We start from the raw sequence: 27,389 nt of genomic DNA, 5'->3' as shown, positions 1-27,389 counted from the left end.
CATTAAACAGTGATCAAATAGGATGTCTGTGATATTTTAAAACAAACCTGAACAGTAAGCAATTGGTTGCTTCAGTTCAATATTTGGGGGTTTTTGAGGGGAGAAGAGATAGGGTCAGGGTTACTTATGGGTAAGGAAGTCAGTATAAGTAAGTAAGTTAGTTATGGGTTAGTAAATAAGGCTACTATAACTCAGAAGGCAAATTTTAATATTCCCTTAAACATATTTATCTTGAGTACTAAGATGATGTTGAGTTGTGTCTGTCTTGTCTGACTCTTTGTGATCCTATTTGGGGTTTTCTTGGCAAAAATACTGGAGTAGTGTGCCATTTCCATCTCCAGTTCATTTTACAAATGAGGAAACTGAGGCAAACAAGGTGAAATGATTTGTCCAGGGTTGCACAGTCATTAAGTGTCTGAGGTCAGATGTGAACTCAACAAGATGAATCTTCCCCAGAACTCTAGCCACTGCGCCAGTATTCAAATTCTGCCTATGACATATACTAATTACACAATTTGTTATACAACCCTAGACAAATAAATCACTTAACCTCTCAGTGCCCAAGGCCCTAAGACCATAAATTACAGAAAAGTTGTGTGTCACATTGGTTGAGGGAATGTCACACTAATGAAATCACAAGGCTGGGAGGTGGGGAAGCAAAAAAAAGTATGATGTCACCAAAGCTATTGGATATCATTAATCAGGTAATCTGCACATACACATAGCAGCGGTGTTCCTGTAGCCAGCATTCCAGTAATCTTACTCCCTATTAACAGGAAAACCTAGGATTAAAATAGCTCTCCCACCATGTAGACAAAATGCAAAAGTAGTGACACCAGCATACAATCCTCAACTTGGTTCCCACTCCAAGTTGTAAAATTCCCTTTAAAAAATTGAAGCCATTCACAAGAGCTCCCTCTTCTCTCTTCACTTCACATTAATGAAATGTTTTTCTCCACTGTCTCCTCCTTCACTATCTCACATGAAGAGATGGCACTTCTTGCCAAGACAAACCCTTCTACATGTAGATCCTAAGATATTTTGTCTTCTCCAGCAGATTACCCCTTCTATCATCCCCACTTTCAACACAATCTTCAATCTCTCCTTGTTCATTGGCTGCTTCCTTGTTGCCTATAAACATACACGTCTCCCCTATTCTTAAAATAACCTCACTTGATCTGACTTTCCCCGCCATCATCTTATTATCTTTTGTGACAGCTTTGAGAAAGCCATCTACAATCAGTTTTTACCTCGCTTTAGCAAACTTTCTCCCCTTCCTGTCATCTTTCCCTACTGGATAAGATAGATTTCTATACCCAACTGTGTGTGTGTGTGTGTGTGTGTGTGTGTGTGTGTGTGTGTGTGTGTACTCTTTCCTCTTTGAACTAATTCTGATGAGAGTGAGGTTCAAGCATTGCCCACCTCCCATTTTCCCCTCCACAATAAATGCTCTTCCTTGCATATCTTTTATGTGAGAAAATTTTCCCCTTTCTACCTCTCCCTTCTCCCTTCTCCCAGTACAACCCTTTTTCTCACCCCTACAGTTTTTTTAGTCATCCCAACATAATCAACTCTCTGTCTATGTAGACTCTTTCTAAATGCCCTAATAAAGGTAAAGTTCTTAGGAATTACATGTATCATCTTTCCATATAGGAATGAAAACAGTTCAATTGTATTGACTCATGATTACTCTTGAGTCTTGTGTTTCAATGGCAAATTTTCTATTCAACTCTGGTCTTTTCATCAGGAATACTTGAAAGTTTTCCATTTTATTAAATATCCATTCCCCCCCCCCAAAGGATTATACTCAATTTTTGTTGGATAGGTTATTCTTGATTGTAATCCTAGCTTTTTTGCTTTCTGGAATATCATATTACAAGCCCTCTGATACTTTAACATGGAAGCTGCTAAATGTCTGATCCTACTGTGGTTCCATGATAACTGTTTCTTTCTAGCTGATTGTAATATTTTCTCTTTGATCTAGGAGCTCTGGAATTTGGCTATAAAATTCCTGGGAGTTTTCATTTTGGGATCTCTTTCAGGAGGTAATCAGTGGATTCTTTTAATTTCTATTTTATTCTCTGGGCCTAAGATATCAGGGCAGGTTTCTTTTGTGATTTCTTGAAATAAGATGTCCAGGCTCTTTTTTAAAAAAATCATAGATTTCAGGTAGTCCAATAATTTTTAAATTATCTTTCTTTAATCTATTTATCAGATCAGTTGTTTTTTTGATATTTCACATTTTTTTCTATTTTTCATTTTTTGCCTTTGCTTTGTTTCTTGAGTTTGTTTTATAGAGGCATTAGCTTCCATTTTCCAAATTCTGATTTTTAAGGAATTATTTTCTTCAGCGAGCTTTTGCACCTCTTTCTTCATTTGGGCAATTCTCCTTTTCAAGGAATGCTTTTCTTCAGTGAATTTTTGTAACTCCTTTTCCATTTGGCCTATTCTGCTTTTTAACAAGTTTTCTTCAGTGAGTTTTTGTGCCTCTTTTTCCATTAAGCCAATTCTGTTTTTAAGATTTCATTTTCTTCAGTATCTTTCTATGCCTCTTTTATCTGGCTGTTGATTCTCCTCATAATTTTCTTGAATTGTTCTCATTTCTTTTCCCAATTTTTCTACCACTTCCATGTTTAACTCTTCCAGGAATTCTTGTTGTGCTTTATTATTCTTTGAGGCATTTTTGTAGCTGTTTTCATATTGCTGTCTTTGTTTTTGAAGAGTACGTTCTGAAGCTAGACAGAGCCTGGATGTAAAGAGATAGGTATGAGACAAGGTCTGCATCTGGTTGAATTTCTCTGATGACTGGATTCCCCCAGATATTCTGCACAAATATTTGGTGGGAAACATGTATTTATTTATCGTTGACTAGAACTGTCCCATTGGGTCTGAGTGGGAGATACTCCACCTTCCTAAGTGGTCATGTATCAGCTAGGGTTTATGATCTTTAAAGGTCTGATGCAGGAAATCAATTTGTATGTACCACAATCAAAGACTGTGTGAAGATCTACCCCCTCTGGAAAACTGAGATGATTAAATTATCTTTCCAGCTAAGACACTGCTGCTTAGTTACCAGCCACACATATTTCAGCATTATAGTGTAGTAGATGAAGCAGTGGGCTGGTAATGAAGATATCTGGCCTTGAGAACTTGGCTGTGTCATCCTGGGCAAGTTATCTAACCTCTTGGCTTCCGTCTTCTCATCTGTAAAATGTGGAGGTTGGTTGGACTTGATAGCCTCTAAGGTATCATCCCTAAATCTGTAATCTTAAAGATGTGAGTGAAGAACTGGCTGTGAAATTCTTGAAGAAGGGAATCTTGTGCTATTCAAGTAAACAAGCATTTATTAAGCACTTATTATGTGTACCTGGCACTGTGCTGATTGCTGAGGATACAAAGAAAGGCAAAAACATTCCCTGCCTGTGAGCAGTTTACATTCTAATGGTGGAGCCAACATGGAAACAACTATGTATATATATGTATATATATACATCTATCTCTATCTCTATATCTATATAGATATGGTACATTGGAAATAATGTCAAAGGGAAGCACTAACAATGGGCAGGGTGTAGGATCAGGAAAGGCCTCTTACAGAAAGCCTTTGTAGAATTTGAGCTGGATCTTGAGGGAATCCAGAAGATAGAAGTAAATAGGGGGAGCATTCCAGGCATAAAGGACAGCCAGTGAAAAGGTACATGATCAAGAGATGGAGTGTTGTGTTTGAGGAATAATAAAAAGTTCAGTGTTGCCAGATCAGAGTACATGAAGATAAGTACAAGTATAAGAAGGATGGGAAAGGTGTGAAGGGACCAGGTTACAAAGGGCTTTAAGAAGTGAAGGATTTTATATTTGACCCTGGAGCTAATAGAGATTCACTGGAGTTACTAAGTAGGGGGTGATATGATCAGACTTGTGCTTTAAGAAAATCACTTTGGAAGCAGAGTGGAGAATAAACTAAAGTAGGGAGAGACTTTAGGCAGGGAGATCAACTAGAAAACTATTACAGTAGTCCTGGCAACGAGGTAATAAGGACAAAATAGCAATTGTATGTCAAAGGAGAGAAGAGAGTATATTCAAGAAATGTCACAAAGGTAGAATAGACAGTACTTGGCAACCAATTGGACATGTAGGGTGAGTGAGTTGAGATTGACACCTAGGTTAGGAGTTTGGATGACTAGTAAAATGATAGTGCCCTTATCCTAATGAAGGAAGTTGAGATTTGGGGAGGTTTAGGCTGAGGAGGTATAATATATAACAAGTTCTGTTTTAGACATGTAGAGTTTGTTTCCAGTTCAAGATGGCCGGTAGTCAACAGGTGATCAGAATGGAGCTCAGGGAGTTGGATATACAGATCTTAGAATCACATGCATAGAGATGATAACTGAATTCACAGGAATTGATGAGATCACCAATTAAGATAATATAGAGGGAGAAGCAAAGAGAGCCCAGGACAGAGTCTTGAGGGATGCTCATGGTTAATAGGTGTGACCTAGATTAAGATCCAGAAACTTAAAAGGACTAGTCAGACAAGCAGGAAGAATGCCAGGAAACACGAATGTTATGAAAAACTAGAGAAGAGAGACCATCTAGGAGAAGATCAAATGTCAAAGATTGCAGAGAGGTCAAGAAGGATGAGGAATGAGAAAAGGCCATGAGATTTGGCAATGAGGAGACCACTTATTACTTCAATTGAAAAATGAAGTTGGGCAGGTGGAACCAAGATAGCAGAGTATAGGCAATGACCCAACTAAACTCTCCTAATATTCACTTCTAAACAACTTTAAAATAATTGCTCAAATCAAATTTTGGAGTGGCAAAACCACAGAAAGTCAGAGTGAGATATTCATGCAGGCTAAGACAACTTAGAAGAGGAGAGGTTTGACACCAGGGTGGGAGCCGGCCCAAAGCTGAGCAGCAGCAGCCCCATATGCAGTTCTAAGTCTTAGTTCTAGGGCAAAGAAGAGCATTTATGGGTTGGTCACAAGGAAGCAGGGTCCATGGTTAAAGTTCCAAGGCAGAGAGGAGCACTAGAGCTTGTGGCTACAGAACAAGAGACTTTGTCACAGTTGCAGGGCCAAGAGAAACACTAGCCCTTGTGGCTGTAGGGAAGCAAGGGCCCTTCCTGGGTAAAAGACTTTAGGGAAGGTCAAGAGCAATGATCACACCTCTCCCTGGATTACACCACCTTAGAAGGACCCAAAACTCGCAGACCACCTGAAAATAGCAGCATGAAAAAGCCTGAATCTCGGGACAGTGCCTCCCCACTCCAGGTGAGCAGAACCCAACTTCAACATAAAGTTCAAAGTCAAGAAACAGGCTAGAAAATAAGCAAACAACAAAGAACTTGACTATAAAAAGCTGCTATAGTGGCAGGGAAGAATAACATATTAGTGTGTTTATCTTTGCACAACTCTTCCAACTGACTATTCTTGTCAAAGAATAGTCTTGTCTTGACTATTCTTGACTATCTTTGCTGGGGTTGTTTGAATAGTCCTGGAGGCAATGGCAATCCACAATTGTTCCTAAATCATACTTTATTTTACTTTTAATACTTTAATACGTTGGTCCCTTCTTCAATAACATCCCACATATTAATATTACTGATCCACAAAAATTAAGCAAGTACATTGTTCTTTTAATTCTGTTTTCTTTACCTCAGTTCCTCTAAGTCTTACCATCTCTCTGAATACTTCATATTTGCTGCTTATAGTACAGTGACATTCCATTATATTTGTACACCACCTTTCTCAGCAATTCCTCAATTGTTAAGCACTAACGTTTTTTCCCTAGCCCTTGGCTATTACAAAAACATCTATTAATAATATTTTGGTACACCTGGGACCTTTCTGTCAGTGACCTACTTGGGACTTTAATCCAATAGTAAGATCATTGATTTTAAAAGTATACAAATTTTAGTAGTTCTTTTCAAATGATTTCAAATTATTTTCAAAAGTGAGTACATTGATTCTCAGTTCCACCAGCAATGAATTAGTGTGGCTTGCTTTCTACAGTCTCCTCAACACTGACTACATCCATCTTGGTCAATTTGAAGGCCATGAGGTGAGATCTCAGAGTTTTAAATTTTTCATTTTTTTAATCTTGATTTTGAACACTACTTCAAATGGTTGGATGACCACTTTGTTGTTTCAAACAACAGTTTGAAAACTGTTCATATCTTGTGGCTTGTCCATTTGAGAATGGTTTGTACATTTATAGATGTCAGTTCCCTATGAATTTTCAATGTTAGACTTTTTCTTCCCAGTTTCTTTCCTTCCTTTTACTGGCTACCTTTTTGCACATTTTAAATTTTGTGCAATCAAAATGGTCTATTTTGTCTTACAGCAACCTGTCTTAAATTGAGTTGTGAATTCTTTCCTAATCCACAGATGTGAAAGAGAATTCCATTCTCTATTATTTTATCATTTGACTTAATTTTAAAATGATCACTTTGGGAATTGTGATATATGCTCTAAACCTACCACTCTGTTTTCTAGGATTCCCAGCAATTCTTGTTGAATAGTCACCTGGATATTATTTAGCTAACTAATGCCATGTTATTCAAATGCCAAACGTATGCTTGCCAAAAAATCTGTTTTATGAACTTACACAAAGCAAGCACTAACATGGTGGTCAGAAAAAGTGATACAAGGACACTCTCAAGGTCTCTCTGAATAACTTTGGAATCAATTGTGAGATATGCAAGACACTGGCACAGGACTGCCCAGCATGGGGTGCCCTCGTCAGAGAAGGTACTATGCTCTATAGCAAAGCAGAATTGATACAGCTCAGAAGAAATGTGAGATGCACAAATTTAGAGAATCCAAACCAAATGTTCACATGGACTATTTGTGCCCAACCTAATGATAGAGCATTCTGAGCTCGTCTTGATTTGGTCAGCCACAGTTAGACACATTATAACTTTACTCTTGCATTTTAGTTCTCTTCAAGAATGAAGGTCAACCAGTAATGCCACTGGTCTACTTTTCCAAATAGTTTTGATAGTTACTACATTATGATTTAAGATCTGCTAAGGCTAGATTCCCCTTTCCCATTATTCTTTAATTTTCAAAGGAATAGGCAGCATGGAATGATGTATTGAAAACAGCCAGTTTAGTCTGACCGTGTCACCTCCCTCCTCAGGAAGCTAGGAGTTCACTATTGCCACCAGGATCAAGTATAAACTCCTCTGCTTGTCAGCCTAACTGGCCTACTTGATCACTTTAAATGATACTGCATTTCCCATGCCCACACCTTTGTCCAGGGAGGCCCTGAACTCCAGGCTATCCTCCATGCTTAGAATACTCTCCCTCTTTACCTCTTTATCTTAGAATTCTTAATTTGCTTCATAACTCAAGTTCAGGTACCATGTTCCTGATACTCCTAATTCTTAGTGTTCTCTCCTACCTTAAATTATCTTGTATTTTCCAGTAGAAAATACTATCCTCCTAAAGGGCAGGGACTCTGGGATGTTTTTGTTCTTTGTATCCTTAGTGTCTAATGAAGTGCCTTTCACACTGTAAGTGCTTAATAGCAGGGTTGTTTTTTTTTTTTAAATTATTACCTTTATTTCCAAATATATCCACTCATCCCTCACACCAATACATAAATATACATGAATTTAGTATTCTTGACCTTTTGCCCCTCCATATTAGTTTTATCTGATTTGGTTCAATATCACTTGGCAATTTGATTGGTAGAGTGCTAAAACTGCAGATTAATTTCTATAGTATTATTACTTTTACTGCATTGGTATTATCCAGTCACATAGTACAACCTCCCAGCTATTTAGGTTTTCTATTTTTTAATATAAACATCATTTTGCAGTTGTATTTAATTTGTATACACTTTGGTAGATTAACTTCCAGATATGTTCTGCATTTGGTAGCTATTTTAAGTGGAATTTGTCTCTCTTCCTCCTTACTTTTGATAGTACTATACAAAAAAAAAAATTGTGGATATGTTGTGTATTATGCTATTGTCTCTTTTTCCTGCCAAATGTCTCATTTTTTATACTCTAAAGTTTACTATGCAAATCAACCTATTACTGGCTAATTGGGATTTTGCCTTCCCCTTACCTGTGCTCAATGCCTTAATTGTTAGTTAGTCTTTTTTATAATATCAAATAATAGTCAGGGGGCATTCATGTTTTACTCTTAATAGTTGGGAAAGCTCCTAATGTTTTACCATTACAAATAATGATAGTTCCTGGTTTCACATGAGTTTTGTTTTATAAAGGAAATAGCATTTTAATACTATCTTCTTTTGGCATATTTAATATGTCTTATAGTTTGTCAAAGGCTTTTACAGAGTCCACAATTTTATTAATAATTAATTATGCTATATTTCTAAAATCTTGAACTACCCTTGTATACCTGGTATAAATCAACTTTGGTCAGATTGAAAATAAATTCTTTAAATTATTTGCATTGATATTGACGTATTGATCTATAGTTTTGCTTGCCTTATACTTCACTGATTGGGTACTATGACCGTATTTTTCTGACAAAATGAGTTTGGTGGAATGCTATCTTTATTTGGGAGGAATAATATATGTAGCATATAGATGAATTTTTCTTCAAATGCTTTATAGAATTTATGGCTGGCTCAATTGTTCTGAGATTAGAGTAGTTAGGATTTATTTCCTCTCTTGTTAACTTAGATATTTTGTATTTCTGTAGCTATTTCCTAGGGGAAAAACTTACCCTTCGGGAAGTTTTGCATTCACTTCCCCTGCTTTCAGTCACTTTCAGTTATACCTTTCGATCTACCAGCCACATCACTAAAGTGAAACTGTTCTCTCTCCACAATTACCGATGAACTCAATTGCTAAATCTGATAGCCTTTTCTCAATCCTCATCCTTTTCAGTCTCTCTACAGTACTTGATACAGCTGACCATACTTTCTTCCTGGTTTGCTCCTTTCTAGGTTTTCACAACGTTGCTTTCTTGGTTCTCCTCCTGGTATTCTCACTATTCCTATTTCTCTTGCTAGGTCACCCCTACTTCAAGTCTCTTTCCAGGACTCTTCTCTTCTCTTTCTTGGTGGCCCTATCAACATCTACAAATTCAGCTGTCATTTCTATGTGGACAACTCCAAAATCTATACATTATTTTACTTTCCTGAGGCTCATATCACTGCCTGCTATATATTTTGAACGGGATGTGTTATAGCCACTTCTAACACACTCTGTCCAAAACAGAGCTCATTATTTTTCTTCCCCTAAAACCTAGCCCTCTCCAGAAATTCCCCATTTCCATCAAGGATGCTACCATTTTTCCAATCCTTTGTTCATAATCTTAAGAGTGATCCTGAACACCTCTCACCCCATATAGAAGGAAAGGAAGGGAATGAGCATTTATATAGCTTCTGTGGGCAGCTAGCTGGTGCAGTGCACCAAGCACAGGCTTGGAATTAGACTCATCTTCATGAGTTCAAATCTGGCCTCACATATTTATTAGCTGTGTGACCTTGGGCAAGTCACTTAACCCTGTTTGCTTCAGTTCCTCATTTGTAAAATAAGCTGGAGAAGGAAATGGCAAACCACTCCAATATATTTTTGACAAGAAGACCCCAAAATGAGGTCACAAAGAGAGTTGAACTTGACTGAAAAAATTCAACAATATCTATGACAGGCACTGTGATAAGCACTTTCACAAATATCACCTCACAGCACATTAGTTGCCTAAGTCCCACTAAGTCTACCTCCACATTTCTTGCATACATTCCTTTTTCTCCACTCCTACAAGTCACTGTCCTAGTTCAGTCCTTCATCACCCCCATTAGACTATAAGCTCCTTAAAGCTTCTGCCTCTTTGTATCCCCAGTGTTTAGTATTGTGCCTGGTAAATAGTAGGCACTCGTTTATTGACTCTGCTGAACTAATTGGTATCTTTATTTCAAGTGTCAAATTCACAAAGCTACCAAAGTGATATTTCTTATGAACAGTTCAAAATATGGGTGGATTTATATGAACTTAAATGAAATAAGGAGAAATCAACATACATGATGATAAATGATGTAAATGGAAGGAACAAAACAACTGAAACTGAATGCCATGGAATTATAATGACCAGGCTTGTATTAAAAGATTAGAATACATCTTACTCCCATCTTTTCATGGCGGTGGGAGGTTTGTGGATGTGAATCAGATTAATATCGTACTTAGTTCCTATGTTGGTTAGTTTTACTGACCATATTATAAAATAATTTAAGTTCTCCCCCATTCGCTGTAAACCCCTTAAGGGAAGGGGACTGTCTTTTGCCTCTTTTCATATCCCCAGTGCCTAGTATAATTCCTGACACAGAGGAGGCACTTAATGTTTATTGATTGAAATTCTTAGAAGGGACAGATAGATGGGATATAAAAGTAGAAGCTATCAATAAAAAATTAAATTGAGAAAAAGGTATTTCTATTTCTATAGTTTTTATATTTATAGTTACTCCTAAAGCACAGGTTTGACCATATCATTCCCTACTTGATAAATTCCAGTTGCTCCTTATTACCTCTAGGATCCAATATAAACCCAAATGCATTTTAATCTGACTCCATCATTTATTCCAGTTTTTTACAAACTACTCACTTCCACCCACTCTAAGGTGTAGTTGAACTGGATTTCTGTTTCTCAGTGACGGTATCACATCTCTAGGCTTTTGCACAGGCTTTTTCCCGTTTAAAATGTGCTTCTTCCTCACTCCCTTAGTACCCTGGTCTTCAGCTCAAACATCAGTTCCCATGTAAAGGCCTATGTGACCACAGGCAAGTTGTTTATTTCTCTGAGCTTATTTCCTCATTGGTAAAATGAGAACAGTAATATTTGCAGTATATGACAAAGTGATTGTGAGGCTCAAACAAACTCTTTATAAAGCACTTTAAAAATTTTAAGTGCCATATCAACAAATTATCTTCAAGTTAGAGGCTGTGTGGTATAATGATAGAGTACCAGGCTTGGAGTTAGGAAAACCTAGGTTCAAATGCTGCCTCATAGAAATTATCTATTAAATCTTATATAGATGATGGATTTCACTCTGATCAGTTACCCCCCCCAAAAAATAACCAAAATTTTATTTTATAATTTTATACCAGCATGCATGCTGTTTCCTTTAACATAAACTGCTGATTGCAGGGGAACTTTTTTTTGCCTCTCTACTCTCAGGGTATAACAGTGCTTGACATTTAATAAATGCTTGTTAAGAAATTTCCTTTAAAAGCTGTTTTTACTTAGTATGGTAATTTTTGATAATCTACATTTCCTGTTATGAATTCATATTCACCGATTTTGGCATTTTAACTTTGCTCTTTTTGGTCATATTTGCTAATGGTTTATTGATTTTGTTATTCTTTTAAAAATCCAGGATTTGGTATAATTCATCAGTTCCAGAGCCTTTTTGTCAATTTTACTTCTTTGATTTCTAAAACTTCTTCTTACATGCTTGTTGTTTGGGGATTTGTTGATTTTCTACTTTAATTACATGAATTCTTCATTATTAGATTTATTATTATTAAGAGAATTACTTCTATTTTGTTTTCAGAGATACAAACTTTTGTCTAAGGACTAGTCATAAATTTTGAGTATGTTGTTTCAATTTTTATTTCTATGATTTGCTCTTTGATCTAATTAGAATGTTGTTGGTCTTCATCATGGTCTGTATTCCTTATTTTCCTTCATTGATTTCATTTCCTTCATTCATTTCCTGCATACCTATTTTCCTTCACTGATTGTTGTTATGATTAATATTTCTTCTTTTCTACATTTATTCATAAGTTCTTTAAGTCACATGGACTATCTGTGTCCAACCTGTGGTAGAGTATTCTGAGCTCCTATTGGTCTCATCAATCAGTTGGACACACTGAAATTTCACATTATCATGGTGATGTCGTTTTGGTATCCTTCAAAGATGAAGGACAACAACCAAATCCTAGTACACTATCAATTTCGTAAAAATACCTAAAGTTGAAAAATCAGATGGCGATATCGTAAATTGCTCTAAATCACTTTTGATTGAATGCAAATTAAAACAACTCTGAGGTACCACCTCACACCTATCAGATTGGCTAACATGACAGAAAAGAAAAATAACAAATGTTGGTGAGGATGTGGGAAAATTGGGCCATGAATGCACTGTTGGTAGAGTTGTGAACTGAACCAACCATGCTGGACAGCAATTTGAAACTATGCCCAAAGGGCTATAAAACTGCAAACTCATTGACTGGCAATACCACTATTAGGTCTGTATCCCAAAGAGATTTAAATTTTAAAAGAAAGAATAGGACCTATATGTACAGAATTATTTATAACAGCTCTTTTTGTAGTGAAAAAGAATTAGAAAGTGAGGGGATGCCCATCAATTGAGGAATGGCTAAGCAAGTTGTGGTATATGATTGTAATGGAATACAAATAATGACATGAAATATGGTTTCATAAAAACTTGGGAAGAATTATAAGAACTGATGCAAAGTGAAGTGAGCAGAACCAGGAGAACAATGTACACAGTAATGGCAATTACCATGATCAGCTGTAAATAACTGAGCTATTCTCAAAAATACAGTGATCTAAGATAATTCCAAAGGGCTTAATGATTAAAAATGCTATCCACCTCCAGAGAAAGAATTGATGGAGTCTGAATGCAGATCAAAGCACACTTTTTAACTTTATTTTTCTTGGAGAATTTTTGTCTGTGTTTTCTTTAGCAACATGGTTAATATGTGTTGGGTGAGCTCAGTTCTCACGTGAATGGTTTCGGGCAGGTAAAGGTGAGGGCTTCTTGATTGCGAGCTCTCACAAGGCCCCCCAGGGAATAGCTGGGAATTGAGGAGTGAGACACGAGCTATCTTGTTTTTCCACCTTTTCTCAGTGGAAACTTGCTGGGGAGAGCATCCCACCCTTGAGATTGGTCCATGGTCTGAGCACACCTTTTTGTTAATTGGCTAAGGGGCTGAGAGCATGCACAGTGTCCATGAACAAACTATGTGGCTGGGAGAGCTTAAATGGGGACAGGAAAGCCTGAGGGTTCCTTTTTTTTCCTTGCTCCTCGGGAGGGAGAAGGGGGCTTCTGTGGGGAGCACTAGCCCTGCATACTGAGAGGGGTGTGGTTCCTTTCTCCTCGGGAAGAACTGCCCTGCATGCTGACATGTAGCTAAGATCCGGAATAAAGCCTACAACTTCTGTTTGACTGTGGAGGTCTCTTCTCTCATTCGTTTATCCGGCTGGCCACCGAAGACCTGGAGATAGGTAAGATAAACCGGGCAGCCCACGGCAATTAGGCTGGTCAAATATGGTAATGTTTCGTATGACTATGCATGTATAATCTATATCAAAATGCCTTCTTAAAGAGAGGCGAGGGGAAGGAAGGAAGGGCAAAAATTTGGAACTCAAAATAAAAAAAATTGTTTTTACATGTAACTGGAAAAAATAACTTAAAAAATAAGCATTTCCCATATTACTCCTATTCTATAATCAATATAGAGCTATCACATCTAGTTTTGTCAGCATTGTTATAGATCTATAATGTTCTTTTCTTTCTTTAAATAAAGTTCTAAGAGAGAAATGTCAGGGCCTTCTAATTATTTTCTTACTATTGAGGTGTTCTGGCTTTTGATTAAGATTTTCCTTTAGCCTTTAGATGCTATGCCATATGGTGCATGTATAGCTCGTATTTATTAGGAAAGACAATATAGTACAGTGGACAAAGTGCTGGACTTCATGTTAAGTAGACATTGGTTCAAATCCTAACTCTTACAGCTATGTTACCTCAGGCAACTTGTGTATTTCTTTGAGCTTATTTCCTCATTTGTAAAATGAGAACAGTAATATTCACAGTACATCACAAGGTTATTGTGAGGCTCAAACAAGATATTTATAAAGCACTTCACAAACTTTAAAGGCTCTATCAACAAATTATTATCTTCATTTCAAGTTAGAGGCAGTGTGGTATAGTGGATAGAGTACCAGGCTTGAACTTAAGAAAACCTAGGTTCAAATGCTGCCTTGTAGAAATTATCTATCAAGTCATATAAAGATGATGGATTTCACTCTGATGAAATCACAGGCACTTCCTGTGTATCCAAATATATTCATTATCAGATTTCTCTCAAATGAACCCTCTAGAACTCTTACTGGAGATTTCCCTACATTCAAAGAATTTGCTTTTTCTCCAGCATAACTTTTATGGTTTTCAGTGAAGCTCAAGGGATTACTAATGGTTTTTCCTGGTGTCAGCTTTGCCCCACTGTAAACTTTCTGATATTTACTAAGATCAGAGCTCTTCCTGATGTCTTTTGCACTTTTCATTACAGTGATAGGTTTTCTTTTCATTATGAATTGTGTTCGTTGTGAATTGTGAATTCATCACATACACAGGGTTTTCACCAGAATAACATCTCTGATGATAATTAAAGTCTCCTTTCTGGCTAAAAGCTTTCCTGTAATCATTACACTTAAAGGCCTTCTTACATTTGTTACTTTCATTGGGCATTTTTTCACTATGTTTTCTAAACTGTGGAATAAAAAATGACCCTATCTTGAAGGTTTTTTCATATTCATTACATTTTAAGGTTTCTTTCCATTATGGATTCTTTGATGTTTTTACTAAGGCTAAAAAGTGCTGGCTGAAGGTTTTTCAGCATTCATTGTAGGGTTTCTCACCAATGTGAATTTTATGATGCTGCATAAAAGATGAACGAGCACTGAAAGCTTTCCCACATTTATCACATTTGTAGGGTTTCTCCCCAGTATGAATTCTTTGATGTTTAGTAAGGTTAGAGTTCTGGTTGAAAGTTTTTCCACATTTATTACATTGGTAAGGTTTCTCTCCAGTGTGAATTCTCTGGTGCTTCGTAAGGTTGGAGTTCTGGTTGAAGGTTTTTCCACATTCATTACATTTATAGGGTTTCTCTCCAGTATGAATTGTACAATGTTGTATGAAAGATGATCGAGTACTAAAGGCTCTAACACATTCACTACATTCATATGGTTTCTCTCCAGTATGAATCCTCTGATGGCTAATTAGATGTGAGCTCTGACTGAAGGTTTTCCCACACTCATTACATTCATATGGTTTTTCTACTGTGTGAATCCTCTGGTGTTTAATGAGATTAGAGCTTTGATTGAAGGCTTTCCCGCATTCGTTACATTTATAGGGTTTTTCTCCTGTGTGAATTCTCTGGTGTTTAATGAGGTTGGAGCTCTGCCTGAAGGCTTTTCCACATTCTTTACAGACATAAGGTTTTTCTCCTGTGTGAATTCTCTGATGATCAATAAGGTTAGAACTCTGACTGAAAGTTTTCCCACATTTATCACACTCATAAGGTTTCTCTCCACTGTGAATTCTCTGGCGTTCAGTAAAGGCTGAACTCTCTCTGAATGCTTTCTCACATACATTAGGTTTACACGATTCCTCACTCATACTGATTCTCTGATATCTAATCAGGTTTGAACCCTGTTTGCAGGTCAAGTCACATGTAAATTCGTGATGAAGTCTTTCTCGTGTAGGAACGTTCTGGTGTCTACCAGAGTTTGAGCTCAGGCTGAAGTTTCCCTTACATTCATTACACATTTGGTTTCTCTGACCCACGGAAGTTTTTTTGCAGATCTTGTTTGCTCTGAAACATCTGTCTTGGCAAAAGGATTTCTTCAGTATCCCAACTCCAAGATTTTCCTGATGTTTCTCTAACTCTCTTTCATAGTCCCAGGCTTCTCCAAAGTCAAATCCCTGGAAGACATCCCCCACAATTCTCTTAGATGTCATTCCATGCAATGTCTTTTCTGTAGAAGGTTCCAGCTTTTGAGGTAACTTCTCAGTGCTAATTTTATGAACTGAAATAAACATAAAATTCAGATATTACAGGCTGCTTTTTTTTTTTTAATCAAAGTAAACTATTGGGGCAAGGACCAGACAAAATTAATGAAGCAAATGTCTTTTGGGGAGACAAAAAAAATCATAAAATTATAGAATATCAGAGGTATCAGTCAGTCAATAAGCAAAGAATCTTAAAAAATCCTTTAGTCCAGTGGTTAACCTGGAGACTTGTTTTTAAAAAATATTTAATAACTATACATAAAATCTATTTTTTTTATAATTCTATATATTTTGTATTAATGCATCTAAAAACATTACTCTGAGAAGGGGACCAGAGGTTTCACTGGACTGCCAAAAGGGTTACCAAATGCCACAAGAAAAGGTGAAGAACCCATCTACTAGTCTAATATTTCACAACACAGATGAGGAAAATCAGGCCCAAAGAGTTTATGACTCACTTAAGTGAAATTAGTGACATGGCTTTGATTATAATCTAAGTTTCTTGATGGCAAGACCAGTGTTCTTCAAAAAACTAATGTTTATGATGACCACCATTAGTAATCAAGAAATGGTTAAATTATGTTCAATACAATTTGTTTAGAATCATACAATCTCAGACCTGGAAGACCTCAGAAGTCATCTAATCCAACTTTCACCTATATAGGAATTCCCTCCTAACTAGGAATTATCCAGATTCTTGTTTGAAAACCTCCAATGACAGGGATTCACTACCTTAAGAAGTAGCCTATTTCACTTTAGGACAACTTTAATCAATAGGAACTTTCCTAAACTGGGTCAAAATCTATCTCTTTGCAACTATCCAGCTCCTGCTCCTAGTTCTGTCCTTTGAAACCAAGCATCATAAGTCTACTATCTCTTTCCACATAAATGGAAGTCAAATAAGTGAAGTCAAGCTGCTGTGTTCCCCCTAAATCCTCTCTTCTCTAGGCTAAACCTTTCTAGGTTCTTCATTTGATCCTAGAATGGCACAGTCTCTGATTCTGTAAACTTTCTGGCTATCCCTCTGTCTCTGCTCCACTTTGTTCAAGTATTTCCTAAAATGTGATGTCCAGAACTGAAAACAATATTCCAGATGGGGTCTGACTAGGGGAAAGATTAAGAGGGAAAAAAAGTTGTATAAGTATTACTATAAAAATGTTTACAATAAAAATAGTTTTAGAAGTTTAAAGAAGTAAATTTTAGTTATATGGAAAAATACACGGAGGTGAACTAACTGGATAATGGAGACAGTAGGCAAATTAAGCATATCTAATAATGACAAGAATTAATCTTTGTTGATACCAAAGTCCTGTCATATGTGAGTTGCTTTATGCAGATTCTTGATGTATCACGTTACACAAGAATGAAAAATATCATATAAAGTTGTGACTTCATTAAAGTCAACAAGTTGATATCTGAACCCCAAATCTGAATTTATTTGAAAGAAATTAGTCTTTTGGCTATAAAATATTTTTTCTATCAGGAAATGTTGCTTTGAATGTATCAGGAATGGAACTAGAAACAAAGCTGACACACAGAAGATTTCTAATAAAATATAATAAGGTTTATAAAACATTTTTACATGAAAAACCTCACTTGAGGAAAAATCTTGTGAGGTGGGCACTGCTATTATTATTCCCATTTTATAGATGAGAAAACTAAGGTTTGCAGAGGTTGACTTTCCTATGGTCATGTAACTTATTAAGTGCGAAAGGCTCTATCCAAACTTAATTACTCCTGACTCCAATTCTTAGGTTCTTTCCCACCATACCACTACTCCTCTTGATATATGGTGTCCTAAAAATCTGAATGCACCCTTCAGCTTTAACAGCTTTAAATAACTTAAAACTGCACTCAGACATTTGGGACATCCTAGATATTTAAGACTTTCAAATGCAAGAAATAAGTCGTATACACTTAGACATCTCCAACTGGATATCCTGTAGACATTAAACTCAATAGGGAACTATCTTCCTCCACAACCCTCCCTTTTCTGAAGGAGAGCTCCATCATCTTCCCAATCACCCAGATTTACCATCTTGGTGGAATCCTTAACTCCTCACTCTCAATCATCCTACATAAACATTTTTTGTCAAATCTTATCATTTTTACCTTGACATCTCTTGTTTATTTCCTCTTTTCTCTACTTACACTGCCAGCACCTTAGTTCATTCCCCTATCACCACCTAGACTATTACAAAAATTATCTAATTGGTCAAATCCCTCCCCATTCCAATCCATCCTTAATAAGCTGTCAAACTGACTTTCCTAAAGCATAGTTCCACTGTCTACTCAATAAAATCCCAGAGGTTCCCTATTTACCTCCAAGATTAAATACAAAGTTGTTGGGCATTTAATGCTCTTCACAATCTGGTCCAATCCTACACTTCCAGTCTTTGCCTTTCTCTGGAGGTCTACCATTCCTAGAGTGCTCTCCCTCTTCATCTCTGTCTCTTGGAATCTCTGGTTTCCTTCAAGTTTCAGCTCAGATGACGTCTTTTCCAGTCTGCACCTCACCATAACCACCTCTCCTTCTAAGGCTGCCTTTCATCTACTCTGTTTATCTTATATATACCTATTTATGTAACAACAGTGAATGAGAGTATCACTTCTCTACTTCCTTATCCTCTTGTCTCTATAGATACAATCACCCTCACTCTGATATAATTATTATATAAACACTATATTATATTATAAAATATTATAAATAAATAAAATATAAATTATATAAATATTATATTATATTATTAAATATTATAAATAAATAAAACATAAATTATATAAATATTATTATATTTTGGTGGCCAGAAGCTGCCCAGTTAACTTGGGGTTTACTAGTTAGATTCTTTCTAGCTAGATTTCTTTCTTTCTTCTTTCCTTTCTTAAACCCAGTTCACTCTGAAGCCTGGATGGGACCACAATAGGTCCCTGCCCAAGCTCCACTTAACAGCTATTTTTTGAACCCTCCTAGCTTACAGCAAATACAATTAAACAGTCATCCTGAAGGTCTTGCCCTCCCACCTTGATTTGTGTTTTCTTTTTCTAATTAAATTTTTCTAATAAAAATTACTTCTTAAATAGGCCTATTCACTGAATGGGCATTACCTCATTGAGAACCTGAAAAGGTCTTAGCCTAAAATGGCCAGGGTCTCCCACTGCATCCTGAGCCATCTCCAGTTATCCTGATGAATATCTGGTCACTGGATCCAGATGGCTCTGGAGGAGAAAATGAGGCTGGTGATCTTGCACAGCCCTCCCTCATTCAAATCAAAATCAACTGCAAGTCATGTCATCATTTCCCTGATGTCATGGCCTTCTTCAAAACCCAAGGACAAACACAACAATCACCCTCACCCTGATATAATAATTAGCTTATTTTAAGTCTAGTAGCAATACAATGGTTCTTCAGGTCCATGTGGCTTCCTCTTCTGATGTATTAGGATAATGGTCACCAAACCACAGCATGCTAGCCAAACATGAGCTAAGAATGGTTTTTACATTTTAGAATGAAGTTTTATTTTAAAATGAAAAAATCATGCTTACCTCGCTGGCACAGGGCTAGATTTGGCCCTTGGGCAAGAGTTTACAACCTTCTGCTTTAAGGACTTTATATTTAAACAAAAAGTTAGGAGTCATCACAATCACACAGAGTGCTCAGATAGGAAAACTCCTAACATTTAGGCAGAAGCTTGGAACTCTGCCTTAAATTCCCATTTATCTCTAGCATGTTTACCATGGTTCTCCAATGTTAACAAACAAGGTCTCTATGCAGAGGTGGAGCCAAGATGGCAGAGTGAGAGGAAACATTTTAGCTTAGCTCTCACCACACATCTCTCCACAACAACCTACAAAACCTGTCAGACCAAATTCTGATTGGGAAAGTCAAGAAGTTATAGTGAGTCATTTTTCCAGTTTAAGAAGATAGACAGAGAGGACTGCACACACTGGGGTAAAGGGCTGACCCTGAGTGCAGCATGATAGCATTTGAATTGGCAGGATTCTATTGCCCAGAGACAGAAAAGGAACTAAGATAGAGAACAGGGGAAGGAAGAGGGCCCCTAAACTAGTGCTGGGAGCAGGATTGGGGGACATCTAGCAACTCTATCACTAATTACCCAGTTCAGGATCATAGATCCAATGCAAAGAAGAGTGACCATGACTGAGTGTAGGGTCCTAGATGAGTATTCAACACAAAACTAATTCTGGAAACTCAGTCGTGTGGCTTTGAGCACAGGTGTGGAGCAGTGACTTAGTTCTGATCTTTAGCCCAGTATATAAGTCTGCAGTGAAAAATCCAGGGCAGAAGACCAAGACCAAAGGGGAGATAACAATTCAGTTGATCTAAAACTGCAGAACCTCCCATCAGGCCAACAGTGACTGAGTACTGTGGCAGTCTACAGGAACTCAACTACATACACAAGCCAACAGACAAAAACTTGACTCAGAAAGTTGCAGAGTTCAGACCAGAAATGCAGAAAACAGACTTCTCTCTGGATCACAGTATTTTGGAGGCACTGAAAACTTGCAAGTCCCCACACTGAGCTCTTAAAGTACCAGAAATTCAGGTCAGACATTCCTTCTGCCCCTCAGAAGTGAGCAGAGACCAACACTAACATAAAGTCCAAAGTCAGGAAAGAGGATGGAAAAACTGGGATACAAAAAAAAGAACCTGACCATAAAGAACTACTACAGTGATAGGGAAGATAAAGACAGACACAGAAGATAACGACTTGAAAACATCTATTCATGAAACATCAAAGAAAAATGCAGATTGGACATAAGCCCAATAAGAATTCCTATAAAGAGCTAAAGAAAGAGATTAAAAAGGGCAAAATAATTTTATTTTTAAAACCACAGAAGGTTTCTGTGATTGATAACCACATCTTCACACTGGGGATTAAATTAGGTTTAGAGGTCACCAGTTGATTCAGGATTCTCAACAGATCACTTATTGATAACTTATTGATAACTTAATGTCATCCCTAGCCTGGATTGGTTTATGATACCTGGAAGTAGCTGTGGTATAAGTAGAAAGAATCTTGGATTTGGAGTCAAGATTCTTATGTTCAAGGCTAGAAATTAAGTAGATCCTAGGCAAATCATATATCCTCTCTGAGCCTCAGCACCCTGGACTAGATAACTTCTAATGTGTTTTTCAGATTAACAGCTGAGTGAAACCATGATCCCTGCCTAGTAACACACTGAGCAAACAGGAAATGCTCTGTAAATATATGTACACTTACTGAAGGAAAACTTTTCAATCACTTACCTGAGCAGCTGTCTCTAAAAATATCTCTTCCCTTAGCTCCTTGCCTATCCAAGACCCAGGGCTCTTCCCCTTGTTCCAGCAAGGAGATGACATCAGGTTTGGGCACTGGAAATCCTGCTTATGAGGAAAGGAATGAGAACTAGTAAACATCCTGGGAACAAAGAACTATGCTAAACTCAGTTCCTGTCCCTCAGTCTGTGAGGATGGGGGAGAAAAATGCAATATCCAGAGAAGCCAAGATAGGAAGGTCCTGGGAAAGTCTGAGCAGCAGTGAAGGATCAGACAGTTGGTGACATAAGCAGAGGGAACAATCAGTTTATTTCCCATTAGAATGTTAGGGAACACAAATCTCAAAGGATGTTCCTATTAAATCTTGGGACTAGAACTAGCATCAATGTGTAGAGAAAGCAAAAAGGCACATATTTCCCTCTATATAAGGGAAAGCTTAACAGCTAGAAATGGCCACTTGGCTGCCTTGGCTTTGTGAGGTAATGAGTTCCCCATTAGTAGAGTTTTTCAAGAAGAGGCTAAATGAATGCTTATTGGGAATAGTTTAGAAGGGGTTCCTATTTAGGTATAATTATAGATGGTCTCTGAACTCCCTTCCAACTCTGAGATTTTGTGATTTATGCCTGGGGCAGCAAGTTCAGGGCTCTAACAAGCAGTTCTGAAGATGGAAAAAGTATAGCCTCATGGATACTCATGATTTTCAGCTCTATACAAAGTCTGGGGCTTAGGAACAATAGGAAATTTGCCTTTACTGAGCCCAGACATGACTGGGAATCTGATCCCTGAACCCGACTATATCCTTTAAACCTCCATGACTATTCACAAAGCCAAGAAGCTCAGATATGGGTACTGAGAGAGCAGGGTCTTACCTAGTGAGACTATGTTCCCATAATTCTCGAGCATCACATCCCTGTAGAGACCCCTTTGAGCAGGACCCAGACAGCTCCACTCCTCGCGGGTAAGGTACACAGCCACATCCTCAAATATCATGTCTACCTGAAACAAGAAGTTCCTAATGCAGTTCTAAGAACAGCCCCACAAGTAGGATAAGGCAACAAGATCTGACTATCTACCTGTATATGTTTGCCACTGTGGGTGCTTGTGAGTATAAGCATTTCAATCAACACAGGTATGTATCAAAATATGTGCAGGCATATGCACAGGGATTGGGGAAGGGGCAAATGCATATGTGACGACTAAGGCAATGGTTATATATGATCTTTTTCTCAGGAAATTATATAATTTTGGAATAATAAAGAACTTAAGACTATGTCCTCTAACTCCATATTAGGGCTAACAACACATGGCTAGGAGACCCCATGTAGGAAAAAGTAATTTTCTAAAAATCTTTCAAAGACACAGATTGGGCTTGTTGCCTGAAACCCTATTTGTCTTGGGAAGTGAATGGGGTGGACCTAGAGAGGAACCACCATCAGGTTTGGGGATTGGGGAGAAAAATGCAATATCCAGAGAACCCAGAGAAGGTTACAGGTTTCAAGCAATAGAGAAGCACTTATGCTAGTTTGGTCCCAGCCACTGGTGGGGATTGGGGGTGGGGAGAGATGAAGAATTGGGGCTTAGGTCCCTGGTCAATAAAGAGTTACTGAAGGCCCTTGGTCAGAGGAAAGACTCAAGGCCACATTAGGACAAAGCAGTGAAACTCAGGAAGAACAGCTCACCTGGGGCCTTGATGGTAAGAGTTTAGCTGTCATCATTAGTTCTCCTGGGTTCTCTTCAAAAGGATGGTTAGGAACTTGAGGAAAAGAAATCTCTGGAGGAAAAGAATGAAGATGTGATATTAGATAATATTAGGAACATGGGGAATAAATACCACTGGGAGAAGAGATGTGAAAACAGTGCCTTGAATACACCATACTCCTTGCTTTCAACCTAATGAAATCCTTTTTGTTCCTTTTTTTTAGGGGCACTTCCAGATCTAAATCCAGGATCTCATGACTTTTTAAGAACTAGTTCAGATACTAATTTCCTCATGAAGTCTTCCCTTCTCTCCACCTTACCTTCCCACCTCCCACCACCCCAAAGATGTTTCCTTCATAGCACTTTGCCTGCATCTTTCCAATGTATGTATCATATTCTCATTTGTAACAAAGTTATAACTAGAATAATGTGGGAGAGAAGAGTTATTAGACTACCAAACTCCAGATTTATAGAGCTATTGTGCTGACCTCATTGTTGGATGCCTGTGAAACCCAGACAGTTTACCAGCACCATGTCAGGAAACACAATCAATTCCCTTTGAATTGTCTTAGGAAGATTATGAAGATCACCTGGCAAGATAAGGTAACAGACATTGAAGTCCTTTCTTGAGCGAAACTGCCAAACATTCAAACTCTGCTGCAAAGAGCAAAACTCCATCAGACTGGTCATGTTTGAATGCCAAATGCACATTTGCCTAAAAGACTTTTATGGAGAACTCACACAAGGCAAGTGCTCACATGGAGGTCATACAAGACCCCTCTCAAAGTCCCTCTGAAGAACTATGCAATCAATTGTGTGACATGGGAGATTCTGGTAAAGCACCCTAAATGGCCACATCAAAGAAGGCGCTATGCTCTATAAGCAAAGTAGAATTGCAGTAGTTCAAAAGAAAGGAGAGATATGCAAATTTAGAAACATCTCCACTCCAAATGTGCATATGGACTGTTTGTGCCAGACCTGTGATAGAGCTTTCTGAACTCATATTGGTCTAATCAACCTTAGTCAGACACACACTGTACCTTGATCCAACATAGTGTGTCACTGCGGTTCTTTTCAAGAATGAAGAACCAACCAACCAAAATAAAGTGCCACATAGGGTCTGAGGGAGAATGTTGTTACTGAGAAGGCCTTTCCAAGCTTAGTACACATTCCCTCCCATTCCAGACAAATTGGACTTCTTTTGTTCCTTTAAGACATTCATTTTGTTTCTCTTTGCCTTCCCATAGGCTGTATCCCAAGCCTGGAATGTTTTTCTTTATCTCTACCTCTTAGAATCCCTGCCTTCCTTCAGTTTCTACTCAAGAAGCACTTCTTTTAAGTCTTTCCGAATTTCCTTAGCAGTAAGCACCTCCCCACTCTCGGACCCATAACAAATTGCTCTGTATTCATTTTAAACTCCTTGAGGGCAGTCTTTTCACTTTTGCCTCGGTTTCGCCTATTATATACCAGGCACTGGACTACATTTTGGAGATACAAAGAAGCAAAAGACAGCCACTGGTCTCAAGAAGCTCACAGTCGAATGGGGAGACAACAAGTAAACAACTATGTCCAAACAAGCTAAACACAGAATTAGGATATAATTAACAGAGAAGGGATTAAAATTAAGAGGAGCTGGAAAAAATCTCCTATGGAAGGTGAGATTTTAATTGGGACTTGAATGAAGCCAGGAATCCAAAATGAGGAAGGATTCTTGGCAATCCTTGGGAAATGGAGCCAAGAAATAGAACGTCTTGTTCAAAGAACAATGAGACCAGTGTCAACTACAGTCAGAAGCAGGGTATAAAATTGAAAGAGGGGGGCTGGGTTATGAAAGGTGCTGAATTTCAAACAGAAGATTTTACATTTGATCCTGGAGGTGAAAGGGAAACACTAGAGTCTGAGTGGATGGTATGACATGTTCAAACTTTTGCTTTAAGATCACTTTGAAAGCTAAGTAGAGGATGGACTGAGATGGGGAGAGACTTGTGGTGGCTAGACCAACTATTGTCTATTGCAATGGTCCAAGGCCAAGGTGATGAGGGCCTCTACAAGGGTGATGGAAGTGTCAGAGTAGAAAAGGGGATATATTCAAAAGATGTTACAAAGATAAAAATCAATAAGCCTTAGCAACTGATTGGATAATAGGAGGTGAGAGAAAGTGAGGAGTTATGTGAGCCTGGGTGACTGAGGATGATGGTACTCTCAAATGTAATAGGGAAGTTTGGAAGAAAAGATGAGTTTAGTTTTGGACATGTTCAGTTTAAAATGTCTATGAGACATAAATTTGAGAAGCCACAGACAACTGGAAATGGGAGGAATGTGTATGTGTGGACTAGGTGCTCAAGCTACAAAGACAAAAATAAACCTATTCCTGACCTCAAGGTTCTGATATTTTACTGAGGCATAAAACAACTACAAAGATAAATAGAAGGTAATTTTAGGAAGAAAAAAGCACAAAAATTGGGGGATGTGGAGGAAAATGGAGCATGGAAGGAAGATAAAGATTCAGGAGTAGGGAGAGGGAGTACTTTATAGGTATTGATAACCTGTGCTCATAAAAACAGGAGATGGAATGCAAGTGAAGTTAACAAGTATTTATTAAGCGCCTATAATATACCAGGCACTATGTTAAGTGCTTGGGATACAAATACAAATTTAAAAAAAAATAGTCCTTACCCTCAAGGAGTTTACAATCTAAAGCAAAAAACAGTCCCTGCTCTCAAGGAGCTCACAGTCTAATTGAATGCAGCGATGAAAGAGAAACAGTTTGGCTGGTCTGTAGAATATGAAATGAAGAGGGGAAGGTATGCCTGAGGTAGATTATAGGTTTTTTACTACCTTTACAGCAAGTTGAGGAATTTGTACTTTATCATAAAGACAATACAAAATCATTAAACATACCAGAACATAACCCAGACTTATAGTGTGGTCACTGAGCATTTATAAGTGTTTACCATGGAATAAAAAATCATAGAATTTGAGTTGGAAGAGACTTCTGTGACCATCTAGTTCAACCCACATAAGAAAAGAATCCTCATTATTAACATTTCTGACAAGTGGTTATCTAGTTTCTGCTTAAAAACTTCCAAGGAGTGGGAATCCAACCTTCGGGAGGCAGTCCATTCACTTTGGGGCAGCTCTAATGGTTTTTCTCTTTTTCTCCCCTCTTTTAAAAACAATTATCTTAAACACCAAACAAAATGAACAAAAGGAGAGGTTTGTGCCTGAAACTGAGAATATTATGTAGAGCTTGCTTTTATTTTTAAGAATATAATTATTATTAAGAACAAAATATAATTATGTAGCACACTGGTCATCCTAAAGCTTAAAGCTGAACTAAGACTTTTGGAACACTTTGTAAAACAATATAAATGCATGGTTTTTTACATTTACATAACGATTCCCCTCCCCACCATTTTCTGTGTTGGGGTGCACAATTATGTTGCCCCTAACCTGGCTTATCTTGTAACATGATATACAATTATAACATATAATGCAGTATATTATAAATAAAACATAATCAACATACATGTATTATAATTACGTAAAATAATAACTTCAACATGTAACTTTCCGAGTTCGAAGAGTTTTAATTGCTAAGTTTTTCATGACATCAAGCCCTAATTGGCTTCTCGGCTTTTCGTTCTTCCTCTGTGACTGCAAATCTAATACCTCCTCCACGTGACAGCCCTTTCAAAATTTGAAGGCAGCTACAGCGCCTCCCCTTCCCTGTTTCTGGAGTCTTCTCTTCAGGCTAAACATACAGGCTTTATTACCTTAAACCCGAACTTAGTCACTAAGAACATCCCGGATCTTCCCCTCAACCCCGTAAAGGGCGTGACACCCGCATTTTACAAACTGGCCTCCCGGCCCCTCCCCCCCGTAGGTTCCGGGTTCTACCAGAGGCCCCTCCCGGGCTCAGTTTAAGCGGCTGCTCCGGGTCTTACAGCGCCACCCAGGCTCTTTCCACATACCCCCCTCCCCTCCTCTATTTGTGAACAGAATTTGAGATTCTGAGGGTGAGAAAGCAAAGGCAGGAGGCATTACATAATCGCACCCCGATACGGGCCAAGTCCCCACCGGTCAGGGAAAGGGGAGCCTTAGTGCAAGGGGGGGTGAGGGTGGGGAGAGACGGGCGGGGCCAAACTGCGGCTGCGCTCTGAGCCCAGCCCGTTACCCCAACTACTCCAGGAGGCTGGGATGGGGAGGTGGTCTGCTCTGGTGTCGGTGAACCTTTATCGAGATCCTGGGGCTGGAGATACCGAAGCCCCCCGCGGCCCGAGCCCGACTCACTCACCCTCAGCTCCGGAGCAGCCCCTACAAACCAAAGAAGGGGACAGGAAGGGCTGCCCCTTCCGGCCTGTGCCCGATCCAGGCAGGCCAAGGGAGGACCCCTCTAGGCTGCTCGGAGGCCTTTCCAGCTCGGTGGTTTACTCTCTCCAGCCCCGCCAGCCCGCGACTTGCCGCGCTCCTCTTCTGACCCAGCGAGGGGAGGGGGCTAGCGGGGACAGCGGAGCGAAGGCCTGTACCATGTCTGAGGGGAAGCTCTGGGGGCCCTCCACCCGGATGATCGATCTGGGACAGTCAGATCCGCATGCTCCCGCTCCCTCCCCCT

At 38.4% G+C, this 27,389-nt stretch overlaps 2 protein-coding genes across 3 annotated transcripts in view; both read right to left on the bottom strand.

Annotated features, from left to right (window-relative positions):
* Positions 1 to 2,181: 2,181 nt before the first annotated feature.
* On the bottom strand, positions 2,182 to 27,153 carry LOC140500177 (zinc finger protein 34-like). 2 transcript variants are annotated; one of them, XM_072602532.1, is made up of 6 exons: positions 27,072 to 27,153; positions 22,756 to 22,847; positions 21,946 to 22,072; positions 21,068 to 21,184; positions 18,904 to 19,014; positions 14,688 to 15,815 (listed from the first exon to the last, which is right to left on the bottom strand). In XM_072602532.1, exons 2-5 carry the CDS (start codon positions 22,789 to 22,791, stop codon positions 18,932 to 18,934), a joined length of 363 nt encoding a protein of 120 aa, XP_072458633.1. In that variant the 5' UTR covers positions 22,792 to 22,847; positions 27,072 to 27,153; the 3' UTR covers positions 14,688 to 15,815; positions 18,904 to 18,931. The 2 variants fall into 2 exon arrangements, with proteins under 2 accessions (XP_072458634.1, XP_072458633.1); XM_072602533.1 differs by lacking the exons at positions 14,688 to 15,815; positions 18,904 to 19,014 and adding an exon at positions 2,182 to 2,746.
* LOC140500178 (uncharacterized) overlaps positions 12,627 to 27,389 on the bottom strand; it is a 58,304-nt gene continuing 43,541 nt past the window's right edge. Inside the window, exon 6 of the mRNA XM_072602534.1 lies at positions 12,627 to 15,460. Coding sequence (XP_072458635.1) covers positions 14,620 to 15,460 — 841 coding nt within the window. The 3' untranslated portion in view covers positions 12,627 to 14,619. The remainder of the gene's footprint in view (positions 15,461 to 27,389) is intronic.

The sequence above is a fragment of the Notamacropus eugenii genome, chromosome 4, assembly GCF_028372415.1.
Source record: "Notamacropus eugenii isolate mMacEug1 chromosome 4, mMacEug1.pri_v2, whole genome shotgun sequence".
NCBI lineage: Eukaryota > Metazoa > Chordata > Mammalia > Diprotodontia > Macropodidae > Notamacropus > Notamacropus eugenii.
Note: the sequence above shows the minus strand (reverse complement) of the source record. Positions and strands in the feature narration are given on the sequence as shown.

What these genes read in the sequence shown, in the direction of transcription:
- LOC140500177 (XM_072602532.1), bottom strand. Translation starts at nt 22,791, where the DNA reads ATGATGACAGCTAAACTCTTACCATCAAGGCCCCAG. An exon ending in TGGGAACATAGTCTCACTAG is followed by an intron (nt 21,185 to 21,945) that starts GTAAGACCCTGC and finishes TTTCCTCATAAG; the next exon opens with CAGGATTTCCAGTGCCCAAA. An exon ending in TTTTAGAGACAGCTGCTCAG is followed by an intron (nt 19,015 to 21,067) that starts GTAAGTGATTGA and finishes TTTCTCCTCCAG; the next exon opens with AGCCATCTGGATCCAGTGAC.